Genomic DNA, 12,244 nt, shown 5'->3' with positions numbered 1-12,244 from the left:
CAACCAACTACACCCTTGCCGATCAAAGTTACTAGATAATCAGACCAATAAACCCCATTTTGAACAATTAAAAGAATTAGTTTTTCGCAGTTGTTGGCAACACGTGGTAATAAACGTAGAATCAAACCTCATACATCGTGCGTATATTGTTCGTCTTTTAATTTCTCGAGATCTATGCTCGGTGTATCGTTCTAATTGGACGTGCGCCAAAAAGCCGATCGAAGTGATACCGAAGCTCCGTTCGGTCGGCGTATGCGCCAGTAGTAAATCTCGTGTTTATGTCGGACATGCGGAATCGAGTCAGTGCACGGTATCCCTTCTAACCAGGGACGGTTCGTGACTGCTTTCGGTGACCGAGGTCACGAGGACGCTCGTTAGCTCGATATCCCGAACGATTCACGAACGAATCACCGTTTCGCGCGGAATATATACGTCGGTCGTTTTTCGATCGAAAGCACGGTACGCCCTTGCAAGAGAGCCCTCGTCGAAAAAAAAGAGAACAAGAAAGGAAAAGAAAAGGCAAAAAAGAGAGGTTAAAAAAAAGGAAGAAGCAAATAGAAAATACGGAACGGAAAGTAAATTGTACTGTGAAGCGTGATCTTGAAAAGTTTAGCCGCGTGATCGAGCGTAATTCCAGGTGCTAAATTTAAATGCGTTGCCTCGATCCCCTTGGGTTATTTCGCGCAGGTTGGCTGCGCTTGAACGGGTCGGTAGCGGAGCGCTATCGTCAGCCCTGCCGGCGGTGGTATCGGTGTTGACCACCGTTACCAGGTATACGCGTCGTGGTTGTCGTCGACGTCGCCATTGCCGGCGGTAGCGGCACTCGAGAACACCGTCTGCGCCATCGCTAGACCAAAGGTACCACCACTACGCGAGTCAGTCGACGGTCTGCCGGCGAGCAGTGCGGACGCGTCGTGGAAAGGATACGGTTGTCGTTGCCCGCAAATATTTGCTGGCACGACCGCGATTTGCCCCACCGTCGGTGCCACGGTAACGCGGACGGATCCCGCGGACAGAACCACCTCCCCTCTGCCCGGTCCGACGACCCTCCCTCCCTCGCGACGGTTACCCGGTGTTCTACCAGCGCCGCGGCGGTTCCCCTCTATTGATCGAATTCGACCTGCGAAGTTTCCCCTAGCGTGTGCGGTAGTGGCGGCCGGCAGTGGCTCTCGCGCTTACGTTCCTCGGTTAGTGCGGTAAATAATCGCGATACCTCGGCATGGCTACTCCGACCGCTTGCACGAGGTTCAGTGACAACTATGATCTCAAGGAGGAACTGGGCAAGTAAGTAACAGAAAATCATTGTATACGCGATCGGACGAAACGAACGAACGCGGGAGAACGAAAAACGAAAAAGAGTTTGTCGAGATCGGTTAACGCGACCGCGTGTCGCGACCGTTCTTTCGTTTCTCTTGGCTCCGTGTACACACACGTTCCCATCCCTCTCTCTCTCTCTCTCTCTCTGATGTTTCTGTCTGTCGTTCTCTCTCGTTCGCGCGTACTTGTGCACCTGTCCTCTGTCCCGTGTCGTGTTTTTATTACGCGCGAACTCGCGTGTCACGAGAGTTTCGTGCGTCGAGGCGTATCTAGTGTCATCGATGGCTCGTCCCACGTCACGCATTCGTCGTGTCGTGCAACACGAACACGCGTGCGATCGAACGAAAATCCGTTCGGTGGTGTTCCTAGCAGACGACGCCGTGTCGTCGGCCATGATTATTCTCTACGTATGCGGGGCCTCTTTCTTCTCTACCCGTTACCCCACTCTGACGGTTTATCGTTCTCTTTCTATCCGCCTTTCTCGTCGCGATCTCGTCGCCTCGCTCGTTCGCGTCCGTGTCTTTTGCTCACGCGGGAGACACCCCGTTGCATTTCGTCTATATTTAAGCGGCACGGCCTGTCTGCTCGTGGCTCAGCCTCTATATATAAAGCGTCAGGGCGCTTGCTATCCGTGCGTTGTGCCGTCGTGGTGGTCACACTGTCGAAAACGAGGTATCCGCATCGTACGCGGATCTGTCACCAAATCAATACGATGTCGTCGCGCCGCTTTTTACCTTCATCCCCCTCCTTCGACCTCTTTCTCGCACTGTCTGTCTCTCCATCTTTCTCTTCCGCCAGCACCTTCGTTCCTTCCGTCTTCCTTACCTTTCGTTTCCCTTTAACGCGGCTTTCTTACGATTTCATCCTTTGCTCGGCCGGCCCTCGACATTCTCCCATTCCTAGTTCAGCGACGGCAGGTGGTTGCAGCCTTGCATGACGTTGTCCCTAAAAGTCACTAGATCTCGCCAGCGCTTTGTTTTCCTTATGGTACGGTTCTCTACTTTCCCCGATGCGTTTATCGTTCGATCGATTCTGTCGTTTTGGTTATAGAGGGTCACACGGACGTGTCGCGAGCCAGAAAGTTGATATCGTTTAAGTAACAAATGAAGCAAATTAAAGTTTTCTGGCTCGTGACACGTTTTTCTTCATTTTCGGTGTCACTCGTTCCATAACCTCGATAACGCTAAATAATTACTATCCAGCTATCTGGATGCAAAGTCTTTTCGGTTATACGTTATCGTTGTAACGGATTTCGATCGTCGTTTGATACGAATCGATTTGCTGGAAATACGTCAATAACACACGCGGCTAGCTATTCGTCGCGAGTTTCGACGTGTTCTATAGGTGTCCTAGGAGGGCATGGATATCGGTCTCGTGTCACCCGTGACCCCGAGTGACCTCGTCTCGGAAACCGAGGAATTTCTTCGGCCGCGAACCCTGCAACACGGGACAGAAGGAAAATTTCTGACCACACCCCGCGTCTTTTTGGGTGAGTTTGTGCCACGGTCGATAAACACGGAGCGTAGAGCACGCGTAGAGCACGCGTACAGCACGCGTTACACACAGTGTCACCTGCTCGCTACGACCACGGGCCCCGTCATTTGTTTGTTTCTCGTTACTGGCCGCGTTTCCGTATTACGTCATTAGTTCTCTGGTTCTAACGATAAACATTTCACCTATTTCCCCTTTCTTAAAACCTCTTTGTGCTAATTTTTACAACGACAAAGACTTGCGAAGCCCACCATTCTTTTCAAATGTTTTTAAAAATAATTCTACGTTGCAATTTTGAAAAATTTTTATAGGATTTCTTACAGTTTGTTCTACCGTTTGGAACGATAAAATTACGCGTTCGAATGGAAATCTGTAGCCTTCTGTTCGACATGTTTATTTGATATTGTAAATCTTACACGATAGTTCAATGTCTACAGAGCACGCAATAACATCGCACTATACAGAGGTCGATGTTTTTACACAACAATCGTTCTCAACCTAGACTTCTCTGCTCGCTCAGTTTTCAATCTGAACGTTACTTGCAAATAAGTGGGTATAAATGTTTGTAGAGATTGTTGCAATTTTTGATCAACAAAGGACCATTATTATTCTATGCAATCTTTCTTTTCTTCTGATTTTGGTCACTCGATCGACGATAACAGTTCTCCGAATCGTGAAATGGACCATTTTACGAACTGTCAATTTTACAAGGGTGATATTTATAGTGTGTTTCGTTTTATCGACCATCGGGAAGCACCATTGGTCTATCCGATATCTGTTTCCGATTTTTAGTGCTTCCAAACCGGTAGCAATTTATGGAAACTTTAGTTTAAACGGTTGCTCAAGGAGGTCTTCTAATATAGGACGCTGGAAGAAGGCGTTTCTTCCTGAATTTTTCTCCAAACATATTTTCTCCCGTAAGGAAATATAAACTCGTATCATTTGGGTATAACAAACAGGCACTTTCGCTGATTTCTTGAATTGTACGAACTTAACGTTTGCTCCCTGTATGAAATTTTATCTTAAGAATGACTGGTAGCTGATTTTCGCAGGATTGCCCTTTCTTAACTCCGAAAAAACGGTTATGGTGAGATCGAAGGGGTTAATCGCGAGTAGGTTTGTTTCTCAAGGACATTGCGACGCGGTTAACGTTCTGCCCGTCGATGAAAACGGCAAGGGCGATTCCGAGGTAACCGTTTCCGGTTGCACGCGCGTTCCATTCAGCCACCGAAACCGACCGAATCTAATTCGAACCACGGACTCGCAATTAGGGTCGTCTGATTTAGAATATTGTCCGCGCTTGTAAACACGCTCGGACGATTCCCGTTTGTTTTCGAGCGCACGAAAACGGCACCCGACGCTTGAATTCCGAATAATTTCGGCGCCGTTCGAATATCGAAACGATATTTCCAGCGGTTGTACCATCGACGGTCACCGCAATTTATAGTTAATCGAATCGAAGGAAGAAAATCTCCCTCGGTTTTCCCATGCCGTTCGTTTTCCACCGAGAAATTCGAACAAATATTAGGCGCGCGCGAAAATCTCGGATTTTTTGTACTTTTATGTACTAGAAAAAGCTCTGCGTCGAAACATGCAGGCAGATTGAACATTGACTTGTGTTTTTTCTAACTCTCGTCGAATTCGAGATGCGAAATTTCATAAAATGATCATTTTGTCTTTGATAAGACAATCTTCTGTGATAAGAAAACGTGAGTTTCTCAGACTTTGTTTCGTATGTTTGTTCCTTTCATAGAGAATCTAGGAATTTCTTCGTTATTCTTAATATTCTTGATTGAGACACTTTGCAAGTCCAAATATCCTTTTCTTCGGTTAGAAAATGAACCAATGGAGGATTGCATTAACATACATTATATAATTATTAAGTTCCAAATTGCGGAGAGCCCCAATAATCCACTTAAGGGTTAAATAAGAGGTGCAAAAGGAAGTCACGAGCAAAATTCTATTCCTCACGAATTAAATAGGGCATAAACGTGTCCTTTCTAAATTCTGTGCAAACACGCAAGTGGACTATCACTTTTCATAGAGATTCCATCGATTCGATAGCAACTCCTCGCTGTGTAAATCGTTCGTGACGCATCCGTTCCTCTCGGTAAATAAATAAACAAATTCTGGAGAGGTTGAATGGCGGTTGCACGAATTTCCGAGCGCCATTGCTGAATCAGCCGACGCCAGAAGCCGACGAGGAAAGCCGCTGCAATAAACCACAATTAGGAGTAGAACGGGAGCGTCGCTCGGCACGCAAAGTCGCCGTCGATGCTATTTTCGTTAATTATTCGGATATCCGAATAATTTCGGAAGGGCTGGGCAAACCGGGGGAAAGCTTACGCGTGCGCGCGATCGTAGAATGCACGCGTGTGCGTGTGGCGTCCGTGGCCCGGCATAATCAAAACATTTTCCTCGCCTCCGCGTTGAATAATTCAACGTTTTGCGCTGGCATCTCGCTCGCGGCTCGCAGGAACCGACGGATCGCCTCTTACCGTCTATCGATTTCGCATCGAACTTCACGAAGATACGACCAAGAACCAGCCGCCCCCGCTCGCCATCTTCCAGCCGGTCGTTTCGCGATGTTGATCGACGCGACGCTACTTCCGGCCCGGATTTGATTAACGATCTCCGCCGTGATCCCTCGGAAATTTTCCTCCCTGGTCGATGACCGTTTCGTTTCGTTCGGATAATAGTGAATCCTTCATTCACCCACGAATAGCCAAGGTGCAAAGCTTTAACAGGTAATCTTGGTATAGTTTTATTTCACTGTTGAGAAAACGGGTTGTACGTGAGTTTTACAGGAGAATATAATATTATATGATGTGTGTGATTAGCAGATAAAGGTGGCAGCTCTTATTGTTAGTAGCTTACGTGATGTGGATTTAGCAAAGAAAGGTATATGTATAAGAGCGAATAAGGGGTTGCAATTCAATTTTGAGGCCAATTTTAACATTTTTTTCGAGCGAAAATAGCTTTAAATACAGCGCAAAGTAATTTTTGCTGGCATCGGGGTTCGCGAGGCGTCTGACCCAACGCGACCCTAACTCCTTCCGGGATTGACTTCTCTTTCTTCCTACAATATATCGGACGACTGGAGAATACTGGAGATTTCAGTTTCCGGGTAGGGGTAGGGGGACTGGATTTATAGTTAAGCGGGAATCTCGAACGGTTATGGGAAATTCTTGGTTTTCTTGTAACGTTCTAGAGGCGAGACTGGAGAATTTACGATGAGGTCTCTTGCGTGATTTATCGTCGAGGGTGCAGAAGTGTGTTTTCTGTGCGTCACGGCACGACTAAAAATATATGTCGGTTTCAACGCGCGATAAAGTGTCGCTAGAAAATTTATAAAGAAAAATAAAATGGATCGGACGGCGTTGCTCGATAACGGGGTAGCTATCGATTTTATTTTTCAACCCTGTTCGACCGTCGTTCCCTGCGCCGCGTTTTGTTGTTATTTTCTAGCTTATTGGTCCTCCTTTGCCCTTGTAATTTAATTACCCCGGACGTCTAATTTAATCTCGTACTCGATAAAGTTTCGCTTCTTTGTTACGCGACTGTAAACGATAAGCTGCGAAACGAAACGTCGTCCCGGATGACGGTTCGTCGTGCCACGGCTTAATCTGCCGATTGATCGTAACGTAATTATTCGTCGTCGCGTTGCAACGTAACGTATTACGCTAGTTGTAACTTCCCCTTCGATTCGATTTCCACGATCGATTCGGTCGCGAAATTAATAAAGTTCCTCGCCGATCGAGGTGTCGGATTGTGAAATCCGCTTTGGACGACCGTTCCTTTCAATTCCTACCAACCTGCTTCTGTGTCTGTCCTATTACGGACATAATCTCAATACACAGGGTTCCGTCAAACTGCTAGAATTTAATCTAGAGTCGACGATGGGGGAAGGGGGAATTTTATACAAAGTTCGCGATTAAACGCTTTGTTACAGACGCAGGAACAATGTTACTTGATTTCTACGCGCTGGCGACTTTGAAACAAAACGTTTACTCTGCAGAAGTGACTTCACACGAGGAACTTAGGCACCTACCCCCTGTCGATTTTCCTTAAAAATTCGTTTTTCATTTTTAGTAATTTTGTTTGACGCCCTACAGAAAAGTTGTCTAATACTTTTTTGTAGGTACCCATAAGCTCTACTTCAGAAAAGTTTCATTGAAATATATTCACAATTGTAGGAGTTATGGCTGTTTGAAAATTGGACCATTTTTATGGGGTTTTTCTCATTTTGCGGGGCCAAGGACCAACTTTTCGAATATTTTTGCGATTTGTACATATTCTCCATCAAAATACGCGTAGTTTGCTTTTTTAAACATTAAAATCGTCCAATCCGTTCAGAAGTTATGACGTTTTAAAGATTCGCATGAAAATTCGGGCAGGCATTTCTAGCCAGAAATTATATTTTCGGTAAGGAATTTTTTTCTCGAAATTGAGTAGGATTTCGGGGGTATGTTTGTTGACCAAAAATGCTTGCAATTGACCCCTGCAACTAAAAATAATTTTTCCAAGACGATTCAAAAGTCTTTTTTTTCACCCAAAACTTTCAGCACTTACTCGAATTTTTTTCTCGAAAGTGGGTAGGATTTCGGGGGTATGTCTATTCACCAAAAATGATTGTAATTGACCCCTGCAACCGAAAATAATTTTTCCAAAACGATTTGAAATTTTTGAATTTAATTGTTAATAACTTTTTAACGAAGCCTCCATCAACATATTGGTATTCTTGATTTTCATCTTATTTTGGTCTCCAGAATCCTCTATTAAAATTTTTTCCAGGGGTGGCCGAACACCCTGTATATGCAAAACGCGAATGCAAGAAGTTGCATAGTTTCGTCATAAAAAACACAGTCACAGATAGGAAATTGTTGAAATTTCGAAACTTTGAAACTTCGAGTAAATCGTGGCACCCTCTCCCATTGTTCCAACCTTTCTTCTAGCAGAAATTCCACTTTTATCGAACGTACCAGATCTAGACGGTCTCCGATAAAGATTCTGAGTCCGTGAAAAAATAAGATTCGCCTTTTAGTCGGATTAGCTTTGATTTCGTTCGATTCTGGGTTAGCTTGGGGTCGCGACTCGTCGGACAAATCGCGCTCCAAGTTGCGGGTTGTTGCTCGGGGGATGACCCCACGTAGTTTCCTCCCTTTCTTTCGTTCCGTCGTTGCGGTGAAAGAGAATCGAAAGGGCATTGTAACCGGGAAACGAAGCGGCCCGGATGATTGACGAGTTCTCGAGCAGCGACGCGGATCGAAAGGAGGGCGAGATCGTTCGCCGGAAATACAGCTTCGGACCGCGATTCACGTGCCGCGGCGTAATTGTAATCGGTCGCTGATACGCGGCCGAATATCGGTATCGAAGTACGGACGGATATGTTTGTTTGTTGGCGAACGACCGTAATCCGAGACCACGGAACGCCCGGCGTGTATGATCGATGTAAATGCGGACATGTAAACAGACATACTCGCGCAGGGGGAAGATCGATCGCACTCGTCCTGCCTGGTGAAATTTATGCGCCCACTGACACGCGACCCCTCGTCGACGATGATTTAATTGTCGCTCGCGAAATCCTCGCCGACTTTGCTGCGCCCAAACAGTGCATACTTCGTTGCTTCGTTGTTGTTCGTACATTTTTTTTTAAGCGTTGGTCATCTCTGCAACGTTCGATATAGCGAACACGTCTCTTCTTCGGGATTGGCGCCAGTTGCCCTAATTATAGTTAACCGATGCACTTAGCTTATTATGTATAATATTAGGTTAAAGATCACCCTGCAGAAACTCAGACTACGAAATTTTCTTGAATATTCATTTAGGAACACGTGCTGCTTTGGAATCGTAATCGATTGCATTCATCGCCAATAGCAATATTGCGTTGTTCCAAATTAGGAACGTATTCCATATAAGGGCAACTGACCCTACTGGTTTCTAAACATTAAAAAAATCAGCATCAACAAGTATAAGAATTTTTCCAATTTAATTTTATTAACAGTTTCGAGGCAAAGTCGAAGCGAAACGCGGTGCAACTGTGTTCGATTCTTCGCAAGCCGGTCGGAGAAAATTTTTGGCGGCCCGGAAAGGTCGGGAAATAAATAATGCATGCGAGTGGAACGGCCGGGAGGAAGTTGCGCGTCGAGATCGCATAAAATTCGCGGCACGAAGACGCCGGGGGCGTTTACGGTCTTTATTTTGCCTGGAAATCGGCGGGGAAATTCGGTTCGACGGTGGTCGATCGTCCGCGATCGCGGGATCTATATCCGTGGTACGTCCGAATTCGATCGTCGAATCGCCTTGGCGCTGGGTGCTTACGGCCAAACCGATTCGTATGTTAGTTTTGGCAACGGCCTACGCTGACATTAAGACCGTGGGTAAATATTGGCTCTATCGAAAACCGCGAGGGAAACGCCAATTCCCGGTACGAAGTACCGTGTTCCCCGAATCGTAGCTGTCCGCTTTGCGCGGCCGCCTCGATCCTCGAGCGTGTGCGTTTTTCAACGAGTTCTTCGAGCTTTCCCGACTCGCAGAGGAGATTTCTCCAACGAAACAAAGATTTCCGCCAAGTTTGCCCGGGCGACGAAGGGAATTGCGTCTCGCGAGCATCGCGGAAACGCGATTTCGATGGAAACCGGAGTTTATTGCTCGCGGATGCAACGTTCGATTTTACGGTAAAAAATAAATCGAATGCACAAGGTAGAACCTTTCCTGTGATCGTTTACGAGCCAATCGGGCTGGAAACTTGTTTGGGATACGATTTATCCTAGTCTGGAACATGGAAATATTCGATAATTTATAGGCTCGATTTCTTTATAAATATTAATCCTTCGTTAATTCAATTTGAACCGAGCTGTGACGCCAAGGGGTTAAAGTTGACCGAAACATGTCGAGTCTCGTAAATTTTGAGACTTGAGAAACCTAAATTTGGCCGCGTGACATACACATGTTCCGTAATTCGCAGTAGAATCGAAGAGGGAACGATTCTTCGGCTAAAAATAAGTCGAAAATGTAGAACAACATTTTCTCGTACGAGGTTCTGTTCTCGAGATAATCGAGCTAGAAAATACGCGGGGCACCGTCTCTATTAATCGACACGTTTCGAATGGCGACTTCCTGCTTGAATATTCCGCCGTTTAATTACAGGATGCTTTCAGAGTTTGGAAAACTATCTCATTCGAAATTACCATTATCGTATACCGTGTACGAACGCAACTTTTATGCTTCTAAACGTCTGAAATAAAAATTGATTAATTTAAAAATTGCAAGAGCCTCGAGGAGAATGGTAATTTCGCCTGGTTTTCGAAACGTCGGTAGTAATTGCCAATGCAGACTCGACGCCGTTGGAAGATCGAGTTCAGCACTAGCTAAATAGTAAACACAGTCAGATAGTAAACACAGCTTGGATAAACAGATTAGATAAATATTGCCGATCTGTTCATACATCGTTATGTTTCAACAAACCTGTTATCGCTTTCTTCGTCTTCGTTTCGTTGTACTCCCTTAACAAAGTAGTTTAGAATTTTTTAAAAATTAAATTAAATTATATTTTTATTCTGTCGCGAATCCAGGAATTCCACGAAGAAATAAAATAAATTCGTACTCGCGGATTGACTCGATCTCGATCGTTCTTCCCATAGCGGCGTCCTTTATCGTTGCACGCGTCGTTGCAAAACGGTGGATAAATCGATATCGAGTAGAAGTTATCGAGGCAGATTTTACGGTGTTTTTTTATTACCGGTTGGCGTATCCCGAACTTCCTAGATAAAACGCACCGGGAAGCAAGTCGACCCCCAAACCGATCGATCGACGCTTTTCCAAAGTGGAAACGTCGATTCATCCTTCTTTACGACTTCATGAAAAATCCCTCCCCCCGCGACAATTTACGACGCCCGACCGTGTTTCCGTTTTCAATCGTCGCGATCCGGAATTATCGAGAAGGTAATTGTTGATTCGTTCTGTCGTTTAACGATAAAACCTAACTCTCGACGTATCCGATCTTCTTCGTCGCTTAGCGACAGCTCTGCGTACCTGTTGAACGGCAAATTGCTGGATTTGCAAGGATTATTGCCGCCACACTCGACGTTAACGACCTTTAAAACAGGGATTTTCGTTGTTAGTCCTGTTTTCCGTTGTTCTCCTCTAACGGGCAATTCGAGGAGCTTTATAAAACGAGGGAACCCTTTTTCCGGACCACGGTCAACCCTTCTTAATCTACTTTATCTATTTCGTCCCAGTGCAGAATTTAATTCTGATTCGGGGTCTTGAAATTTTTAGACAAATCTTCCTTCGTGTTAACTGCAACGAAAGTTCCTGTACCATTTCTCTACGAGACATATCGACGGCATAAATTTTTGAGGGTTCAATTCGTAGCTAGTCGGAGCTATTCGTTAGTTAGCATTTACGGAGTAGAGGGTTGAAATTGGCGCATATCCCGACTCAGCCAGCAGAGCCTGCAGTCAGGAGTCTTCGTCTAGAAAGCGTTAACCGCGCATCTTTTATTCCAATCGTCGGTTGCTTCGCCCCTTTTTTAGACCCAGACTGTACGAGGGATGGGAAACTACTCACGGGGAAGGACTATCATTGGAGACGTGCCAAAGCTATCTAATGCTAGGAGCTAAAGGAGTACGAGCTGTCGGACGATCCGTTTCCTCGAGTCTGGCAGAGCCACCCTGCATTAATTCTTAGGTCTCCGCCGCATTCTTCATCGATCAGGAGCCTCTCTAACCGCGATCCCCTAATAAGACTCGCGCCCAACCCTTTCTATCTCGCCCGGACCAAAATTTAAATTTGCTTAAACCCCTATCTTGGCTTGGTCCGACGTAGATCTAATCCAATATTAGTAAAATCTGCTCCGCGTCTGGTAAGTTCTACCTAAACTTAGATTCACCCTTGCCGCGTAACTGTTCCAAGACATGGGAAATTCAAATTCGTCTTAATCCAATCTTAATCTGGTTACCATAGTTCTAATCCAGTAGCAGGAAAGTGTATTTTAAGTCTAGGAAGACCTACCAGCGAAGCTGTCTGGATTTAACCATTCATTACCTAACTTGGATTCTAGAATAGACCTAATTACAGAGTACTTAACTTAAAACCTACGATAGACGCAACTATACCTAACGTAGGCTCGATAGGCTTCTGCATATTCATTATGGTTTCTACGTTTGCTTAGTCTCGACGTTGGTTAATTCGTAAATGGTAATTTAACAGTTTGGAGAATATTTAAGGTGTTGGGAATCGTATACCCTCGCCACGTGTTTCTACAGCTTGCGTGTCGAAAGCTTTGCAAGATGTCCGTTAATCATCTTGGAAGTAACAACATCGGTTTCGTCGGATCTTAGCTTCTGTCGGCCGGTAGATAAATTGGAACAACTTTTGATAGATGATGATGAAGCGAACCGTGGATGGAATCTTTTCGAAAATGAAATTCGCC

The 12,244-nt window shown here is 45.3% G+C and overlaps 1 protein-coding gene across 33 annotated transcripts in view; it reads left to right on the top strand.

Moving 5' to 3' along the window:
- The first annotated feature begins 352 nt into the window (after window positions 1–352).
- Camkii (Calcium/calmodulin-dependent protein kinase II) overlaps window positions 353–12,244 on the top strand; it is a 147,315-nt gene continuing 135,423 nt past the window's right edge. For 5 of the 33 annotated variants that reach the window (XM_076773645.1, XM_076773651.1, XM_076773648.1 and 2 more), the window contains exon 1: window positions 356–1,284. In XM_076773645.1, the coding sequence (XP_076629760.1) occupies window positions 1,220–1,284 (65 nt within the window). In that variant the 5' untranslated portion in view covers window positions 356–1,219. Of the gene's footprint in view, window positions 1,285–12,244 lie in introns of all 33 variants that reach the window. The other 28 variants (XM_076773658.1, XM_076773654.1, XM_076773656.1 and 25 more) reach the window with 16 other exon arrangements.

This window comes from Colletes latitarsis, chromosome 9, assembly GCF_051014445.1.
Source record: "Colletes latitarsis isolate SP2378_abdomen chromosome 9, iyColLati1, whole genome shotgun sequence".
Taxonomy (NCBI): domain Eukaryota; kingdom Metazoa; phylum Arthropoda; class Insecta; order Hymenoptera; family Colletidae; genus Colletes; species Colletes latitarsis.
This window is presented reverse-complemented; position numbering and strand designations above follow the sequence as displayed.